Source organism: Kryptolebias marmoratus, linkage group LG1 (genome assembly GCF_001649575.2).
Source record: "Kryptolebias marmoratus isolate JLee-2015 linkage group LG1, ASM164957v2, whole genome shotgun sequence".
In the NCBI taxonomy this organism is placed as follows: Eukaryota; Metazoa; Chordata; class Actinopteri; order Cyprinodontiformes; family Rivulidae; genus Kryptolebias; species Kryptolebias marmoratus.
The window spans coordinates 20,469,468-20,490,674 of NC_051430.1; the positions used below are offsets into that span (position 1 = coordinate 20,469,468).

Genomic DNA, 21,207 nt, shown 5'->3' on the forward strand with positions numbered 1-21,207 from the left:
GGGGGGGGGGGCTGAAAGAAGGGCCAAAAAAGATATCGACACATACACCTACCCTGTAGTAGTCAGTGCTGTAGACGTCTCTGGACATGCCAAAGTCTCCGATCTTTACCAGCAGGTTCTCACCAACCAGACAGTTCCTTTTTAGACAACAGAGAAAGGAAAAATAAATACAGAGCAACACCAGCAAGATATCTGTTTATTAGTGGTTACATGAGTCATGTGACTGGGTTAATACTATAAAGCGCTGAACTACATCCATGTATCTTTGAAAAAGAAACATGGATGCCTTGATGAAAGGCAGGCAGTCATGCAGATGCATGTGTCTGGGTGAGAAGGTGTTTGCTAGCAAAATATTTTATGAACCACTGAGCAGATTTTAATGAAACTTTCATTAAGTAATCACTGATTGTACATCTATAAGTGGTCAAGATGACCACAGCTTAACAAACACACAAAAGCCTATAATTCAATTTTACAGAAAGTTAGATAAAATTTGTTGAGACTCATCCCAAACATGTACCCCAAATCCTCACAGATCATACAAAGTCTTGGCATGCAAGGGAACAAGAAATAACCATTTCTTAAAGAAAGGCTACTTTCTATCGTTCAGTTATTAATTATTATAAGAATTAATCAGCTAATCAGTCTTAAACCCTTGTTCATTTTTTAGATTAATAAATCCTTTAAGGGCTTCAGTTCTGATGTGTTTTTTGTGTTTATAAGATCATCTTCTTACAACTGAATTTGTGCTGTCTGCCAACATACAGGAGAAACGATTAAGGAAATGAAGAGCCAGCCTTTCATTAACAAATATTCCCAACTAATTACATAGACCACGTTGTTTTACGAGCAACGGTAAAGTGAGTGACCCACCTGGTGGCCAAGTCGCGGTGCACGAAGTGCTGTGAAGCCAGGTAGACCATACCAGATGCTATCTGCTGGGCAATGTGCAGCATCTGAGACTGGGTCAGCTCCACAGGTCTGGTAGTCTGGCCTTCTGCCATCAGAACGGCATCTGGACCATGAGCCCTGCCAGAGAACACATGACAAATGATCTTCTTATTCGAGTTGTTAGCCTCGTACCCGCCATGGAGACTAATACTAATCTGCTCCCCTTGAGGTGGATTTAGGAAAATGTGAAATTTTAAAATATCAAACTGCTGTTGGATGTTCTGCTTTGATCAGATCACTCTGCGTTGCCATTTTGGTGACATTTAGTACAATGAAGAAGAGAGCCATGCCTGAGGAACTTGTTCAGGTCCCCGTGTTTCATGTACTCAAACACCATGATGAGAGGGTCGCTCTCCACGCAGACTCCATAGAACGTGACGATGTGCTCGTGCTGCAGGTTGGTCAGCAGCTCCGCTTCACGGTGGAAATCCTTCCTGGCATTTTCACTGGCCTCTTTAAGTGTCTGCAAATACGCACACAAACACAGGCAGGTGACATTTTAATATATGAAAAACCCACTCGTTACGCTGCGTTCGCCGTCGCCAATTAGTTATTTTTAAAAGGGAAACCAGTTTCATTCAATTTATTTGGCTGACGTCCACTGAGGAAGAAAAAGTCTTGTAAAAGTGAGTTAGAGCAGCTCTGCACACGTTGTTGTGTGAAATTACTGGAATAAAGAAAGGAAAAGACTAATACAATCAGTGGCAGGATCGTAAAGGGGACATTTTATATTCCTGTAAGGCATTACAAGGCACATCATCATTTACATTCATTATATTCCTTGGTTCACTTTGGAACTCGTCTTTGTGTGTCTCCCATGAATCACAGAAATTGTGTATTTCAAGCATCTGTAACAGAAAAAGAAAGTCTGTTTGTGAAAAAAGACATTTCCGGAAATGTAAGTGATCCAGGCTCCGTATTCATTTCACATCTAAAGAAAGAAAATGTAGAAAAATTTATCCTGTCCTGCATGAATAATTGATTATCCCTCTACATCACATGACAAGGATATATGTGAGCTTTCCACCTCATATGTGTATGTGTGTGTGTTTATTAGTCTGACTGTGTGCTAACAACGGAGTCAAAAGCTTGTATTACAAATCCAGGTCTGCAGGACAAGGACAAGGAAGACGTGAACGACCTGTGACCTTTAATCCAGAATGCTGAGAGGCCAGAAAATGAGCCTGAATGCAACTCCATCCACCGATATTAAACCCGTCATGTATCAGGAAACACAGACTTGGCCATGTACATTATGGGCTGTAATGTGATACAGCGTAAAGTTATAAAGAACTATTATAGGATGGATGGTGTATGAAAGCCTGTGCTTCAATCTCAGTCTGAAATGTGATATGTAACACATATGGGAAATGTTAGCTGGTGATGAGTTCTACAATGGGTTTGGTTTTTGAGATCATTTGGGGTCTAATACAGGTATTAATTATTTTTAAATCAGTGATAAGTAAATAGCTAGTGAGCTGCCAAGTTAAAAAACACTAGTTTCTTAATTGGTGTTGCTTTCCATTTTGTTTCAATAAAAATGGAAATGTTAAAAAAGATCTTTTGAAGTAGGTTCTATGAAAAGGTTATGAACAATTAATATCTTACTTGTTGTAGATAGCTCTTTTAAAACAACCTCAATTTGGGAAAAATGGGTTAATTCTCACTATACTGACAAGCTCATAGCTAGTCCAAGCAGGGCCAAGACCAAAGTGGATTACTGACGACTTAAAGCAGCTTAAGTCTCAAAACGTTGAAAATAGTTCATATGAATGCTATTTTAATAAACTTTACACTGCTGTTAGTTTTGCATTTCACAGCTTTTCTGGCAGAAATGTTATGATATTCCTATTGGAAGTGCCCAAAGCTGCTGTTTAGCAGCTGCTGCTGCTTTTTATGCTTGTAAATAACCAGATAAATCTAACTTAGATTAACTATTAGCTCGCCAATCTGGTCAGAATTTAATTTAATTTCTTCAAACTGAGGTAATTTAAATAACCATCTACAACAGGTAAGACATTAATTGTTCATTGCTGTTTCACATAATATCACATCACATCTAAATATCTGACTTATTGCTTTCATTATAAATAATCACTGCAAAACAGCAACATGATTTAATAACTATAAAATAAGTATTTAAAACTTATAAATCTTTATAAAAGATGGCCATTCAAAACTTGCACTAAAATGATACTAGAAGGATTCAGAACTGCTTTTTGTTGCAATCTTTTTCCGATTATTGTTATCTTCTGAGGATAATATACAGCTAAGGTTTCACTGTCCTGACAGAAAGAAAAATAAGATTTAAAAAAATGCTAAGGGACAAAGAACTCTTCTGCATAGTTTCTCCAGATTTAATCATCCAACCGCATCGAATAACCAATGCAACAAATATGAATCACTGCCCTGAGCCGAGCAAATAATGTTGATTTCAGAGACTTCCCTGTGAGGCAGAAACATCTACGAGGGACCTATCGTGCTCACACTTGCCAAACTCAAAGCTGAATTAATTCCCAGGCCAAAAAGCCACAATATTACACTGTTAGTCATCCAGTCTGAGCACATTCAGGGTCCTTGGACAAATAAAAAGCAATCAACACGCTCTAACTCAAAAATGTAGTGAGTCATTTACGTGTGTGAAGGAAGCATTATCGAAAGTGCTCCGTGCTGGTGATTGATGGGATACAGGGATGTAAATGTGTTGTGTTCTTGTGCATATTTTACAGTGCATGTGTTTGCGCTGCAGCGAGGCTTTGATCGATGGCACCTCAGTGTTTGATATACAGTAACAGCACAACTTGTTTCTGTGTAATGGATGGCTGCATGATTGATAGGCGAGACTCAAACCAGCATCATTAAACTTTCTTAGTGAGTGCATGTTTTATTATGGTAAACAACCAAGAACATGCTCCTGATATGGAGCGTGCATGACAGAGTGCAATGTAAGGACAACGTAATTATCTTGAATTATATATTTAAACAGGGTAGCTGTGGCGGGTTGTCACACGCTCTGCTGTCGCTGGCGTATGGGGTGTGTAAAGGGGTGAATGAGTTTAAGATGAATCAGGACTTTTTTTTTACATTTCGTTTAAAGAGAGCTTAAAAAACTGACATTTTAAGATCAGTTTTTACAGTAGTGGAGACTAGAACTACAATTTTTTGTCATGTTTACAAATGAATTTAAGTTTAAAACATATATTTCTCAAGAGAATCCAGAACAAAGATGCACTATCTGTGATTTCAAGTTAGCTAATTGCATAAATTATCAGGAAATAAAGGGAGGCTGGAGAAGAAAGACGGAATTTGTAATGTGTGATCATCGCTTTGTGCAGGATGAATGTCATGGACAATTTAAATGTACAAACACAAAGAAAATGCAAAAGAGAGCCAAGGATTTATTGAAGTATTATGCTAATTCTTCCTCTATGTTTTAGCTCAATTATTATGGTCTGAGAATACAAAAGTAATTCATACTCTGAGAACTGTAGTGAGACTTTTTAAATGAGCAAATTTGTTTTTTACCGTAAAAAAGTGAAATGTTATTTGTATGTTTGTTCTATTTAGGATTGTTGCCTGTAATAGCTATTGAAGTCAACCCAAATCAAGATGGCTGCTACATCTAACTGACCTTCAGAAACACAAAAAATGTCTGTAACTCTGTCAATTTTACAGATATTGGGCTAAAACCTGGCATGGTAGTAGATGAGACTGATCCCCAACACTCTGATGACTAACAGACTGTAAAACATCCTTGTTTAAAACTACTTGGACAATTACTCTCTGTCACTACTGTCTGTCTGTTGGCAAAAAAATTATTATTATTAATATGAACGCTGGGTGGATTTTATTAAAACTCTCAGGAAATAATCAGTGGATGCACATCTACAACTGATAATAACTTTTGGAGCCAACAAGTTCAGGATGGCGGCCACAGCCAAGTGACGTTGAAAACACAAAAATGGTTTTAACTTGGTGAATTTTACAGATCTGGTCCAAAAGAATTTGATGTAGTTGTAACTTTTGTTAATCTGTTAGCAAAATATCTCAGGGACCAGTGGATTCTAATCAAACTTTCATGAACAACTGATTTACTTTTGGAGTCAGTTTAATTTAAGATTGCTAATCAACCTTAGAAACATCCAAAATGGTCAGATCTCAGTTAATTTTACAGAAATTGAGCTAAAATTTGATGTGGTAGTAGCTGAGAGTCATTCCCAACACATACTCTAAGAATAACATCCTGGCATATTGCACATGAAAATTTAGAAATATATTAATTTCAAGGTTTGATCAAAACGACTACATGTCCTTAATTTCTTGTAAAGATGATCTTAGCCTAAAACTCTTAGTCTAAAGAATGAAAGGTGGCAGGTGATATGCAGTCCTATAATTTGTTGATGATTTATCAAAACATTTCCACTGGAATGAGTGTTTTTTAACAGAAACAGGTCATGACTGATGATTTTGAAGAAAAATCACTGCAGTGATCCTGCTTAAATGTTACACTTATTCACTTGCAACCTCACCTAAATTATTTCAGCATTTAAGATCTCACATGCAGTCAGTAGGAACCTTTCTCCCCAGGATTTTCAGGTGAATATTTTGCAGCGCGCTCAGACTAAGCTGAAGCTAAGCTGGCAGCAAACATCCGCAGGTGGTTCAGGGCTAAGCTGGAAGGAAACAGGAAGTCCAAGAAAAGCAAAAAGGAGGTAGGGGGTTTGTGAGGAGGAACAGAGCCAAGATGATGAGTCAGAAAGAAGAGACGGGGAAAAAAAATAAGATCAGCAGGTGAGAGGAGGAGGTGGGGAGGAGAAAGGAAGTTGGAGGGGGAGGCAAAGGAGAACAGAGAGGGAAGGGGGTCTGTCACAGGTCATGTATTGTTAATGCGAAATCCTTCCCGATTCAGATCCTGTTTCACTGCAGAGCAGCAGAGAGAGCAGCCTGGATTGGGAGACTGATGGGCAGATACGTGTTACGGCAGGATGCCACTCAATTTGATCCTGGAAGTCAGCGGTTTCTTGTAATCCCACCTTTCTTCAAACTGAGAAATCCTCAAAATCAACGACCGTCTAATGATGGCAGAGGAAGTGAGGCGGACAGAGATTCTAAGTACTGTATCAGTGCCATGTGATGGCTCAAATCCTGAGCATCCATTTAAGTAATCTGAGATTATCCGGGAAGTGTTCAATATTTTAAATGCAGGAATGTCTAAATTTTGAAGAGAAAGCAAAAGTTTCACCATCAATCACATCATTATGTGTTAGCCATTATCTGTAACATAAGACTACACATAAAAAATATCTCTTTATGGCTTAAAACAAATTTATTTTAATGAGGATAAAATGTTTTTTATAAAAACGGTCCATCCTTTGGTATGGATTTTGGACTTTTATGAGCTAAACAAAAGCTTTGTGTTGATGTGTTTTCACAGATGGTTTCTCTCCAACCCCTGCAGTCACCCAGAGAGTAATTGCACATTTTAAGACCATGAGGGGGGAAAAAAAAGAAAATAGGTCCATTTAAAAACATTATAAAATATTTTTTAGCTTTGAAAAACACTTAAAAAAAGGAAAGTTTATTTACATAAACAAGCTAATGTCTGTGCCATTTCCTGATTCAAATAATTACTTTCCCAAAGAGTAGAGAAATTGATTTTGTGTGTGTGTGTGTGTGGGAGGTGGCATGACTGCATTAATATTTCCAGATTACCTTGACGGCCACCAGTATTTTCTCCTGGTCTGGTGACAGGTTGTAACATTCAGCCAGGAAAACTTTTCCAAAGGCTCCTTCTCCCAGCTCCCTCTTCAACACAATGTTGTGTCTCTTAATGTGCTGAACGACTGAAAAACAGGAGACAAAAGAAATCATTAACTTAGAGAACATTTAAATTAAAAACCCAACAGATTAAATAAGTTCATAAACAAAAATAACAATGTAAATAATGCATGTGATGCCAAATATCATGATGAAGTAAGTGGGCTAAATGTTATAAATGCAGTTTTGACCCCTATTTTTAATTTTATTTGAGTTTTTATTTGATAAAATTATTTTCTTTATCTATTCAGTTCATGTAGTTTGTGTTATTTCTGGAATGGCAACCAAAGATAGTGACATGACAACGTCATGTTCTTACTGACAACCAAACAGGTTGATTGATGTTTTTCAAAAGCATCTTTGAGTTGTTGCAAATATGAGTTTTTACAAAGAAACAAAAACAAAAAATCATGTTCAGAGGTGGCTTATGTAGTGTAGGGATTATTCAAAGCCAGCGCTTTCACCCAGGAGACTGAGATTTCTGGTGTGTAATTCATTCAACACATTCTTGTTCCTCATTAGCCTAATAGAGTGTTTGCTATGGAGCCTCCGGTTTCATTATTGGCCCTCACTGGTGTGGAGAGCTAACTTTTAAGAATCCTCCACCGGAGATGAGTTATGAGATGTGCTGCAGCATTTGAAACTTGAGTTAACTCCTTTTGTCTGTAGTTGACTGGGTTCAGGCACGAACACAATGTGGTTTTAGTTTCAAATCGCGTTGTTTTAGGAAAAAAACACTATTTTACAATATTAAATAAACACACATCACAAAGCACAAGTCTCCCCTCGAAAAGATATCTGCTACATCCACTGTTTGGGTTAACATGTAAAATGTCCAAAATAAGAATACCACCTGAAAATAGAAACAATTTCTATTTTATTTGATAAAGGACCTCTATTAAGACACTTGCCCAGGGGTGCCAGAAAACGGGGGGCGAGGGGGGACAAAGGCCACCCCTATAAATTTGCTGGGCCCCCTTGTCTTATTTAGTCCTGAGTTTAAATATGGCATGGATTTTTAATTTCTCCTAGCCATTTGGAATTACTAAAACTTCATAAATGTGAAAAGAAACAATGTTTTTGAATAATTAGTATATATAGTATAATTAGTGTATATATTAGTATATATCATTTGAATACAAAACAAAATGCTTAAATGCTGGTCTCCCTGAATAAGGACAAGTTTAAGTTGAACAAAAGCAGAAAGCCAATGTCCTCATATCAGAATACAGAGTTTCACTTTTTATAGGAATCTAAATTTAAAACAGAAGAGGACAAGCTGCTGAACTCAATTACTGACATACAGTACGTATATGCATGCTTGTTGCACTATAATACCCTGATTTATTTCAGTTCAAGCAGTTCTTTGTGATACTGATACTGCACACATTGATACTGAAATAATAATGTTTTTTTCAATATGGTTGTTATCCCTAGTAATAACCTTGCCTTTCTTAGACTGTACTTTATATATGCATTATAATTTAAACAAGAACATGATTGATAAAGTTCATGTAGTTGAAATCTCACTGTTGTCTGAAACTCATGGGTAACAAACAGCTGACTTGTAGTGCCCATGTTGGTAAAACTCTGACTTTGCTTGCACTCGTTTCTTGTTTTTTTGTTTTCTTTTCTTCCCTTTTGTGCTACCTTACATCTCTTCTTTTTGTTCAAATTTTTTTGTCAGTCGATAAAACTTTTACAGTTAACGCAGCAGCCAGAAAACTATTTTTCATTCAGCAACAGTCAGATTAGTGCAACAGTGAAACAGTCGAAATTTCCTCAAGCCTCAGAGAATTGGCCGCTCCCGAACCCTTTCAGCCTCACAGAGATGAACACTCTGTTCAGACTTCAGAGGCTCTCATATCCAAGCATCGAACTCGCTGCTCCGTCCACCGGGAGCCCGTCAGCTCGCTGCATTGAACCAGCAGCAGGAAGAGGCTACACGTCTCAGAGAGCCGACGCAGAGGTCATCCTCTACCGAGACCACCTCGACTGATTCGGCTCCATTGAACCTGCCTGGTATCTCCCGCAGCAGTTTTAATAGACACTAATTTCCATATCCGCTGCTGTGATTGCTGGTGCAACAGGTGTTACATGCTGGTCCAATTGTAGATGAGGTTTTGATGATTTCCTCTCTTTTAATCTCATCCCAGTTTGCTTATTTTTGCCCTCAAATTACCCGTTAAGCTGAATGAAATGCACCTTTACCCCAAAGCAAATTTTTCACTTTGTCCATGCATACTTACCGTATTCAGATTCTAGATCTGAGTCAACCTTAAGTGCAACATATTCAGTTCTTTCTACATGTTTCTTGTTATGCATATTCTGCAATAACTTGTTATATCCATTTCTTTAAAAATATTATTTAAATAGTGAAAAAGACATCTCAGGTTCCCTGTGTTTAAATATATTCTGATGTTGTTTTTTTGAAGGAAAATAACTTACAAAATTAGGGGTTATCATGTGTCCAAATTTATGAAACTGATATGAATATTAATAACAGTAATTTCATAGCTGCTGGAAAGGTGGTGCTCTAAACAAGTACAAAATTAAATAATGCATTAAAAGCTTGCCTCTATAGACAGATTTTCTAACTATGAACTGATCTAAATACCACCTTACTTCTTCCATTCTGTGGTATTCTGAAGTAAATGTAGGTAAAAGGTTGATAAATGTACAAAACTGAACACGTGCCTTTTTTTCTTTAAGGCTTTGATTTGAAACTTGAATATCAAATTAAATAAACGCTTCGTCAGTTTTGTCCTCTGTTAATTCAGTTGAACGGTTAGTAAATTTTCAAAATATTGTTGCTTTTATTTCAAATAATCTCTTTTCTGCTCCCCCACAGTCGGATTAGAGCGGCCAACCCTTGTTTCTGTTGCTAAGTAACTTGGGACACCATGCAAGCTGATTTTTTTTTAAAAAAGTGGCTTCCTAGGATGATTACCACTATATTACCATCACATTTACCCTGTTTAATCTGTGACTTTTGATTGTTAGCCAGATGTGCAAATGTTGGCACATAAGAAAACTCCACATACAAAATACATGAACATGGGAATGTCTGGAAACACACACATACACAACAAGGAGACGCAGGTTAAGATGTATGATTGTGATGTGATTAAGAGGCACATTTGAAGAAAAGCTGTCCGCTCAGAATATCTTATTAAAGCCTGACGAGACTCCGAGAAGAAGCTGCATCGATCTACAGTGTGAGCTGCTGAGGTCCACCATAACCCAATATTATACAGGCAGACAGAGACAAAGACATAAAAAAAGACATAAACGCAGTTGTTAAAAGAATAGATAAACAAGAGTACATAATGTCCAGGTTCAGGCTGCACAGTCTTCAGCCTGATGAGATGTTGAGTGTCACATCAGATGATTACAGAATCGTAAAATCTTGCTGTGATTTCACCGAGACAAGCATTAGATCGCATCTCCCACCAACCTGAGTGATATCATCAGAAAAGACACTGGACAACCACATAAGGTAGGATTTATAAGACCATAATGTTTAATATTTTATATCTATCCCCTCCCCCCCAAAATGTCATCTAGCATAGTGAAGATAGGTATTTTGTTTTTAAATCCTTGCTCTTATAAAACATGTGACAAAGTCTCTCTGGGGCATTTGAGCTAATTTTGAGTGAATTATAAAACTTGTATTGTTTGTAACAAACCAATAAAGCAACCTAATGGCATTAATTGTGTGAATCAAATGGATGGGAGGGTAAATCATTTGAATTTCTTACTTAAATTTATCAGGTATGCTGATGAGCACAAAAGATGGAGTATAAGAACAAATTCATCAGGTGTTAAATAGCACATGTTTGAGAAGCCATATTGCAAATAAAAAACAGGAAGTTTTTGTCCAAATTCTCAAGACTTTTTTCTTAAACATAGGAAGACGCGCGAATAAAGTTTGCAAAATCATTTGATATTCAAAAAGCTAGATGGATCTTTTTTCATCTTTATCGTTTTTACCAGTAGCAATAATTTTGTGATATTATGCATGTTTGTGTAGGTTGATGAGCTGCTGTTTTATTTTCATGTCGAACAAAGGTTTAATAGAAATTGAATAAACAATCTTTTTTTAAAAAAAAAAAAAACAGTCTTAAAAGCTTATTAACTATCAAAGTGTTTAATTTTGCTGTTTGGAACCAAACATAACAACTTAAGAGACAAGTCGAGGAAAAAAAAAATGTGGTTTTGTTGCGTTTAAAAGACGTGTGTGAGTATCAATGACAGTTTTTGTCATTCACCCGTCACAGCGTTCAGTCTTCATCTCAAAAACAGCAGTAGCAGGTCACAGATCAGCCACAATTCTCCACGCAACAGCAGCACACAATAAACCTGCATCCCCAAAAGACAGCCACCTGCTATTTAACTAGCTAATTACCTCACCGCACCATTTCCTACTGTGGTTGTACAAGTATTCATCCATGAAAACGCCTCGCACCACTTCTCCTTAATTAACATCCTCAAATAGCAAATAAATTGATGTGTGCAGACCAATGCATTTCTTCTTCTTCTTTTTGTTTGACAGGATGCCTTGTTGGCTCTTTCAGCATTTTGTGCTGTTTCTTCTTTGTTAGATGTGCAATGCATCATTGTAACCATTTTGATTTTGCATAGTAAGAATATAGAATTTGATACAGTATAGTTGCTCTGTAGCGCAATCAAGCTTTCAAAAATAATTGATTTTATTTTTGAACAATACTTGTTTTATTTTCCCTCATTTAGTGTTCCTGCATTCATTCTCACTTACTTTGCATCTGCTACCCACCTCTGCTGATACACTTATCAGTTATCGATCAAAGCCTCCAAACTGCAGTCTCTTTCTTCATTTCGCTGCACCATTCATCTTCTTCCATCACTCGTTCATGCCTGGTCTTATAGTGATAACAGTAAGAAGATTGACATTTCCCACCAACCACTTTGCCTCTCATCTTTGGCATATTTTACACCCCTCTGCATCTGTCAATAGAGCCCCTCTGCACACCTTAAATATCTCCCCTGATCAACATCTCATAAACACCCAAAGAAATGAGTGTCTCGGGAAATAATTGTTGCCTGTTTGCCATCTGCCTTGTCCTCCGCTCCTCCCTCTCTCATAGGATCAACTTTTTTCCGTGCAGACATGAAACAGCTTGAGCAGCTTGGAAACTGTGAGTTTCTTAGTTGGAACCAAGCAACACAATAGGTCAGACACAATCATGTTGAAAAGAGGACAACCAGAAATGTCAAACTTTTACACAACGTAATTAAAGCTGATCCTGACTCTGATTTTCCCTCATGTTTTCCAAACCTGAGCCACCAACCTCACACACGCCACCTTCGACAAGGTGTAACTAATTTAATACATGTGGAAGCATGATTGTGTGTGTGTGTGTGTAATTAGATGAATATTGCATATTCGTGTTGACTTATGACCAATTTTTTCCAGTGCAATGTTAATCCCCAGTCTTTGGATGACACAAAACACAAACCCTGAGAGATCTGCTTGGAAAGAAGTGATGGAATAATTGAGTGATGTTACATGAAAAGCCAAGACAGAAACATGTTTTTTAAGGTTGATGTTACTACTGAAAACACTGTCTGAAGGTGTTTGTGGAGTCTAGATTATAAGTATTATAAGTATTTTATCAAATAGTAGACTAGTAAGACTCCTATTATTTGTTCTATTTACAAAAAAATAAAAAAAAATCAAGGAAACATTTTTTCTTTGAAGCCAACTGAGAAAATGAATATAATTTGTCTTAAAACAACCCCTGACTTGAAAATTTCATTACAGTTTGTATGAATATTTTCTTTCCTTCTTCTTCTTTTTCTCAGAAACTCTAAACTGACATGAATTTTGAGTTACATATTTTTTTTTCTGACTAAATTATTAGAATATTGCACCACAACTGCTACAGCTTGTTGCTGTTGTTACTATTTGTACCTGCAAATAAACATGGAATAAATAATCAGGTAATACAAATTTGACCATGATTTAAAGGCTTATAAAATCGCATTCACAAAAATCTCTGTAAACCTTTAAGATTAGAGTGGTTTTAGGATGGTAGCAATCCATTTTGATCATGGACTAGCCATTATCTTGTTAATCCAGTCAGATTTAAAGTCAATTTCTGTAATTATAAAGCAGTTAACGCTGCTAAAACAGCTAAGATATTAAAGGTACTTATTGGAAACTAAGACATCAAACAAATATGTTTTCCTGAATTATATCAAAAGTTGCAGTTTGAAAGAGTTTACTCCAGTAGTTTTCCAGATAAATTGATATTAAATTCTGAAATGCAGGTACGCACTCAATGTAAACTAACCATTTTTAACTGCGTACCTTTCAAAACAAATCTGGGCATAAATACATACCAGTACATCAATACTGATGGCCATGGACATCGCCACTGTTGACCTATTTTCAGTCACTTCGGCTGTTTCCTTAGGTAAACAAATGTATGATGTAGTTTGCAGACGTTCACAAATTTTAATTACAAAATTTTAACTTTGATTATTCATAAATCTTCCACAGAGCCCCACATTAAAAGATCCAAACCATCGCTTTAAATCCTGGGAGGATTTCTTGTGCCTGAATATAGAAATATTTAGAAATTATTCGTACATGCCAACTGCTAGATTTTTTTTTTCACTCCATCACAAATAAATTTCTGATTTGAACAAACTCAACCATTTTTGTAAATATTTAAGTGGAAAACTTCAAAAAACTGAACATTTAAATCTTTCTGTCATTGTTTTAAAGTCATTTGGGATCTAGTGGCCAATGAGAAGTGAGCCTAAGGAGGGGAAAAACATAAATCAAAATGTCTGTATGTTGGGGCTCAGCTGCCATGAGGACCATCAGCCTCTGCCCATGCTGAGTATTTCTACATTTTCTTCCATTTACAAAAGAACACAGGGGACTGTACACACATGAGAAACTGGGGAGTCATAAAAACAACTGTTATCACCTTTGCAAATCTGCATGTTTTACTGCTTCCTAATGCATACACCATTGTATCCACCCTCCTCGGATATTAATACTGTTAATGAGGTGCTCACTTCAGAAAGCTGAACAACTTAAGCTGTGCAACAGATCCAGCATTTTCCATGATTGCACATGGATCCATCATCTCTGCACAGTAATTGCTGCTTTATTGCTGCCAGGAAGAGGTCTCTGCAATCATTTAAGTAGCAACGTATACCCACTACTGAGGAGACAAACTGGTTAAGGCCATGATTAAAGAGCAACCCACAGCCACTTTGCCAAACCGTCTCCATCAAAGGCTATTGTGCTGGTCTGAAAAAGACGCGAGTTCCAAATAATCGGTCAGATACCTACACTATTTAAACTATATTGCCTGTATGTGACTCAAAGAGGCACACAGAATAATCACTGTAAAGACTGTTATATTTATAAAAATACTAATGAAGGCACATGCGAGTACACCGCAGAATGTTATCGACTTTTATTGATCCTCGGCGCTTTCATTCTCGTCTTTGGGCTGCAAATCCCAGTTAGTCTTTCAGTTATCGTAGGATAAAGGAGGGTCAACCTACAGTCTCCCATTAGTATGCCTCCTAAATGTAGCTCTCATCATAAAGAACACACACACACACATGTGCACAGACCCATAATTTACTGCAACACAAGGCCAAAGCCTGGAGAAGCTTTTATTACTTGTCAATAATCATAATGCCTTGATGATGGAGCAGGTCAATATCCTTGTGAGTTCTTTGCCTTTTGTCTGTTGCGGTTTCTTTCCTCCTGTTCATTTTGATTTTTTTTTCTAGTCTTTTTGGTTCTTCCTGTTTTGTTTTCCACAAACATACTCTCAATTTCCTTAATTTAGGGTGCATCCATTTTGTGCAGCTATATAAAACCTCAACATGTGGTGATCGCCTCAGCTCTTGTATGTTTGCTTCCTGTGGAGAGAGTGAGTCAAACATGGACCTCTTACACTAATGAACAAATGTGTTCCCATTTTACAAACGTCAGCTTGTATTTAAACTGGCTTTCTTTTTTCCTATTTTCCTTCAGAAGTGACAGCATTTTTTTTTTCATTTCTACAATCAGTGCATTTACAGAGTGGAAATATGTTGGCGTTCCAACCTCTGTGTGCCAAACATCCAAATTTGAATAATGGGGCATTCGTCTTGATGGATTTTCCAAGTCATAGTGTGTTCAGTGGTTACGTATGTGTGCTCTAAAGATGAAAAGGTTCTTTTAAACTTACATGTGTCAGTCTTGAGCAGGCTGTTGGTGCTCCTGAAGTACTGGGGGTTCTCTATCACAGGGATCTTCGTCATGCCAATGATGACAGCGTCCGGGCCCATTTCTGAGGAGGAGGGCGTGTTGCTGCCATTAGAGACGTGGTGAAGAGGAGAAGCTGAGTCATCATCGTTGCTGATCACTGAAGATGGTCCTGCATAAAAACAGAAGTATAAGGATGAAAATGTAGCATCGGCAAATATTTAAACTTATTCCATGAAACTAATGTTTAAGTATCAAACAATTAGTAAAGGACTGAAACACCTTTCCAGTGTGAAGACTGAGTGGAGTTGAGTGTTTAACAGCTTTTGTAACTTTCAGAGATCAATAATCTTCAGACCCAATTCACACAGTGACAATTAAGTGAAAATGTAATTTTTGTTTCTACTTCTCAATTAAACGTTTACAATTTTGTGGACAAATTTTTGTTCTATGGCTTCAAAATAACCTAAAATGGTGACTTAGTGTTTCCATTTTCAGGTTATAGAAATACTATTCAGTCTTACCACTTTTCCTTCTGCTATTAAACTGATAATGTCAAGTACATTTCAACTACATGAACCTGTGGTTACAAACTTCATCTTGAATATTCTGACCAAATTTAGCATACATTTCACTCACAAATTCGCACTCAATGCTAAAATATTATTTGTGCAATGTCCATCATGAGTTTGACACAAGTAAAACAAAGCAGGCTTATCTTGTTGTTTCTAAGGAAGTGGGAGATCCATTGCATGGAAAACATTTGCCTAATACACAAATCTTCATGTCAGTGAATGCCAAAAATTATTAAAGTAGCATTTTTTGAAGTCATGCATATCACCCGCTGACTTGCATGTCAAAGTTTTAAACAGAGATCTCACCCAGTCTGTTCGTGCTCATAGTATGTATTGTCCATGACTCTCATGTACTACCACAACAAATTTGTTCTCAACATCTGTAAAACTGACTGAGTTATACCCATTTTGTGTTTGTTAACATTAGTTAGCTGTGGCGACCAATTTGGACTGTACTGACGTCAAAAGTTAATCAGTTATACATTCAATGAGTACTTTCTTAGAGTTTCATTAAAACTTGTCCTCTGAATTGTGAAATATTTTGCTAATAGACAGACAAATGAACATGTGCACACACAGACAATGTCAATTACATTATTACCCACCACCATAAAAAGCCTAAACTAATTAACTAAAGCTTCTATTTGCTCTAAGGAAAATACCACTGAGTGTTTCATAATCAAATGTCACCTTTATGTTTGAAAGCTGTTGTTTTTAGCTCTCTGTAGCACTAATGCTAAAGATAGACAAAATAACATTTTTTTTTTTTAATTCAAGAACTCAAGTAGGTTTAAAAACCAAAGAGAAGGAAATCCAAATTCAGTAGTCTTCACTGGATAATACACCCAGTGATGTGTTTTTGTTTTTTCCAAAGTGGAACAGGAATAACCTACAAACACAAAAAAACAGAAGTGAGGTGAAGATGCGTGAGTCAGACACTGCGCCTGACCCAGTTACAGAAGATGGTCTGTTTTGGCACAATAATGGAGATGAAATTAGCTTCTAATTAAGGGAAAAAAACTGTGTGAAATTTGTCAGCGACCGTAAACCCCTGTGACATTAATGGTAATTTTGTGCATATTTAGACTGAGTCAAAGCAAACAATGTTTTTCTTTTCTTTTTAGTCACACGGACAGTGCCTCTAAACAGCAGTAATATTTTGCAAGTGGCACACAATAATGCTACTTTCTGGGTTTATATTTCTGACACATTTGGGAGAAATGGCTACAGTTTTTCAGAAAACTGACAATTAAATTGTCTCTTAGCTCAGTTCTCTTATGCAAAATTATGAACCAACACGTAATCTATTTAGCCATATTCCAAGTCAGGAAGAGTTATTCAGGTGTTCCCATGTTAAACGGAGAGGCTTCAGCTATCCATCATTATGGAAACTGCTGAAATGCCTCATCTGGGACACATCCCAGACAGATGGCCAGACCACATCAACTGTCTCCCTTTTCAACATGGATCTGTTATGAGCCTCTAATGAGTGAATGAACTCCTCACACTGAACAGAAGTTGATCATAATTGCTGAAAGAAAGGCTGCTATCAACGAGTCCAGAGCCCACAGTGGTGAAATGTTCAAAATCCTATTTGTCCATAGTTTAAAACAGATGCAGGATTAATACTCCTTCATCTTTCCTTGCACTGATTTTATGAAGACAAAATCTAGCGGAAATAAAAAATAACTTGATGAAAATCAGCAATTTGAGATACTAATCACTCAGGTTCAAAAAGAGATAAACAAATTACTCCCTTTCAGTGACTGTCCCTTAAGTACAGCAATAAATACTGCTGAGTAATTGTCTACTTCCTGCTTCTGGCTCTAAAAGGTCATCTCATTTATGTCCCTCTCTAAATCAGGCATGTTAGGAAAAAACAGTTTGGGTCAGCTGAAAAATGGAGAAATGTTGGGTTTGTTATAGACATGTGATAGATGCACCTTATGCACCAGACTCCTTCAAGACAAGAGCAGTCCAGCTGTCCTGTGATTTCAGATCTGTTTCCCATGAGCCCACAATTCACTAGATGTTTTTCCTCTCATGTGTAGCTGGCTGTGCTGCATTATAATAATGGTCCACATTGTTCATTTCCTCTGTCCCTGGCCTCATATCAGGCTGTAGTGCTGTTGACAGGGCTAGATTGAAAGGGCAACTCTGAGAGATTTTGTTTGTGTGTGTGTGTGTGAGAGAGAGAGAGAGACTCTAAAGTGGCTGGCATGTGTGTGTCGATGACTCATGTGAGGAGAGAAAAGGCCTTGAGAGAGAAAAGAATGAAAGCAGGAGCACAATAGTTTGTTTTTCCGAGCATGGAGAGCTGCAAGTTTATGTGTGCTGTAAATGTGTGCTCTGGCTGTGATGTCTGGCAGCATCTCTCTGTGTACCAGAACCAGACTTGTATACTAATGTGTCAGTGAATTTAACACAAAAAGGATTGATGAGAGTGGGAAGAAAAATGGGTGCTACACATGCTTTAAATGAAATATAAAGTTGTGTTTTAACTTTAAATGGTTTTTCAACTGCAAATACATGATAAATCATCATCTTGAAGCAGTTTTAACTGGATAGATAGATAGATAGATAGATAGATAGATAGATAGATAGATAGATAGATAGATAGATAGATAGATAGATAGATAGATAGATAGATAGATAGATAGATAGATAGATAGATAGATAGATAGATAGATAGATAGATAGATAGATAGATAGATAGATAGATAGATATTGTGTTGCCTGTTTTTACAGTTCTAAACAGAGGGTGTTCAAGTCATTGGAGAAATTCTTGCATTCACCAATTTAAGTCGCTATTAAAAAATGATTACATTTTCTAAAATCATTAGAGTTAACCAGTCTAAATTTATCTCAACAACACAAAAAAGAAATCCAACACAATGCACGCTGAGTGCAGGTTATCGTCTGTCAGCATGTGTGTGTGTTTGTGCGGGGAGGGGCTGCAGATCATTAGCACAGAAAGGTCCCAGGGTCAAATCGTTATAAATACCGTTAAGCCCAGAGACGACAGGAGCCCGCCTGCGTTTGTGTGGAGACGGGGCGAGGTGGCAGAGCCTCCCCTGGGAAAGAGCGCATAAAAGGGGGTGGGATGAAAAGATGTGGAGGAGGGAGGCAGAGATGAAGGTATAAGAGGGGTCAGGTCAAGACCCAACACCGTTAATAGACATGGAACTGGTGTTTAAACTGGAGGAGAGTGGAGCTCCTCATGACTGTCAATAAACCCTGTTGTCTGGCTTTCAAAATGCAGGTCATGACTGAGAGGTGGGTGGCAAGGAGATGAGCATTAAACCTGCCAATGATTTTTTTCTTTTTTTTGTCTTTGTTTTCAGGTCTATCATTTATGTACTCATAACAGGTAAAAGCTCGGTTTGGTGAAATGGTTGGAAGAGGTAAAGAGAAGTGTGAGAAACAGCTGACATTTCAACTTGATCTGACAAGTATGGTTCAGATAAGTAATTTTAAAACATTTATAAACTTTCCATCCAAAAGAAGGCCCTAAAGTAAGGTTGGTGAGTTGGTAAAAAGAGCCGATCCAGGATAAGAAAAATTGTTTGGACACTGCAAGAACATATCATCAAACTGGAAATTGTCCAAATCCCCCAAAATCACAATGAATTTCAACACAGGTTTTGTAGAAACAGCAAAGATAGTTAAAACTAACTTAAATCAGCTAAAAATCAGCGAAAATGTGTTTGTGCCACACAAAACAACAACCATCAGATAATTTGCTTTGTACTAAACAAATAAAACTGATGAGTGTGACTTTTTTTTACCATTTTGCAGTGGTCCAAATTAATTTGTAAAGATGTAGTTTAATTACATTTTATATAAAAACTTACGACTATGGAGCGAAATACACTTTAGGCATTTTCACACCTATAGTTTGTGTACTCTGGTTCGAATCAGTTGATAAGGTTGTTAATCTGTAGCATTATCTGTGGTCAGATGTGTTTGGGGTTAGAGTACCAAAAATAAATACAGGAAGATGGTGCTGTTCTGTGCTAGTCAGCAACATGGAGACTTTACTACTACTGTCATTTGTATTTATCTGGCAAAACTGTATGAGCAGAATAGTGTTTGAGAAGGCGTCTTGAAAGTAGGAGCTGCTTTCTGCTTTTCAAAGAAGGCCTTTAGAAAACTGATCAGGAGAAAGGAGTAAATACTGAGAATGTACACTGATACACTAACGTTAACCTTGTTAATCCAAAGTTATCGGTCTTTCTACTGATTACTGACTCTACATCCTCCCAGACTGCAAAGGATACCTGGCTACAGGAGGGTGTTTGTCTCAAACTTGCAAAGTACGCCTGGTAGTTGTGTTGGATCAAGGTTGAATGTCGCTCACACCTTAAACTAATTATAAACGTGCGCTTGTTTTGGCTCACACCCGAGTTCAATTACTGTGTTCACAGCTACACAAACGAACTGCAGCAAGGGGGAAAATGAACATGAGTTTGATTGAAACAGACAAAACTCTTCAGGTGTAAAAATGCCTTCAGTAAAACTTTCCAGGACACAAAAGTTGAATTAGTTTGAAGAGAAATTGCTTTTAATGCTGTAAGGTTTATGTTTGAGCAGTAAGCAACACTTTGCTGTCTGCTTTTCCAATAATATATTCATGCCTACAAACAATAACCGGTTTAGTCATTGCCAGGCAACTGGAACATCTTTGGATTAATACTTATCCAAATGAATAATATTTTTAATATATACAAGGTGTTAGCATACCTTGAGTTTGGAGTGTTTTGCACTCTCGGAAGCAGCTGAAAGACTATTTACCTTCACCCTCACTTGGTATTTGGCTAGATTTAGGGACAAACATTCACCCACACTTTCTTTCTTCTACAGCTGCCAGAGATGATTTAACGTAAAGAACTTAAAACACGTAGAAATAGAGTACCACTGGACTGCAAACAAGGCAAATGTATTTAGGGATAAAACTGCAAGGTCAGTATATCTCAACCATTTAAGTGTGGCGCTGTGAACTTCCTGGCTTAATACTGTTACCTCTCCCCTACGGTAATACCATGCTTCAAGTGTTATTGAATGTAATTTGTGTCCAACTTTATGAAAAAGTTGTATAATTGATCTCAAAGTCATAAACCCTGTGGGAGAGAGGGATGGAGTGAGGCTGGGAAGCTCACTTGGCCCGTTGAAGAAAAGCTGCAAAGAAAAAAGTGCAATAGCACCATAATCACAGACATTTCAGAAGGACCTCAGGAAAACAGATCAACTTGTGAAAAAATGTGTAAAAAAAATATAATATGAAAATAAATCAGACAGATAAAAAAAAACTAATACCTAAATCCTGTGAAAATTCTTGAATATTTTATAAAAAATGATTTGTGTGTGTGGTGTGCGAACAGTAGCGGGAAATGAAGCTGGAGATTGAATTATCTTCTCAGCCAAAAAGCAGCCTTGACACATTCTGCAGAAGTTCAGAGTTAAAGCGTTCACTGCAGGGGAACGGGTGATGACCGAGAGGTAGGAGCTATCGCTGACTGCTAAAACTGTTACAGATGTCTCCAATACGAGCCGCTCATTCTTTAGCCTGGGTGACACGGTCTTGTTGTGAATGCTCGGGGG

The 21,207-nt window shown here is 37.3% G+C and overlaps 1 protein-coding gene across 2 annotated transcripts in view; it reads right to left on the bottom strand.

Moving 5' to 3' along the window:
- Positions 1-21,207, bottom strand: part of ntrk2a (neurotrophic tyrosine kinase, receptor, type 2a) — an 88,810-nt gene that overhangs the window by 19,459 nt on the left and 48,144 nt on the right. The window contains exons 14-18 of one of the 2 annotated variants that reach the window (XM_017413821.3): positions 15,015-15,203; positions 6,664-6,794; positions 1,242-1,414; positions 874-1,029; positions 53-137 (exon numbers count right to left, since the gene is read on the bottom strand). In XM_017413821.3, the coding sequence (XP_017269310.1) occupies positions 53-137; positions 874-1,029; positions 1,242-1,414; positions 6,664-6,794; positions 15,015-15,203 (734 nt within the window). Of the gene's footprint in view, positions 1-46; positions 138-873; positions 1,030-1,241; positions 1,415-6,663; positions 6,795-15,014; positions 15,204-21,207 lie in introns of both variants that reach the window. The other variant, XM_017413820.3, reaches the window with a different exon arrangement.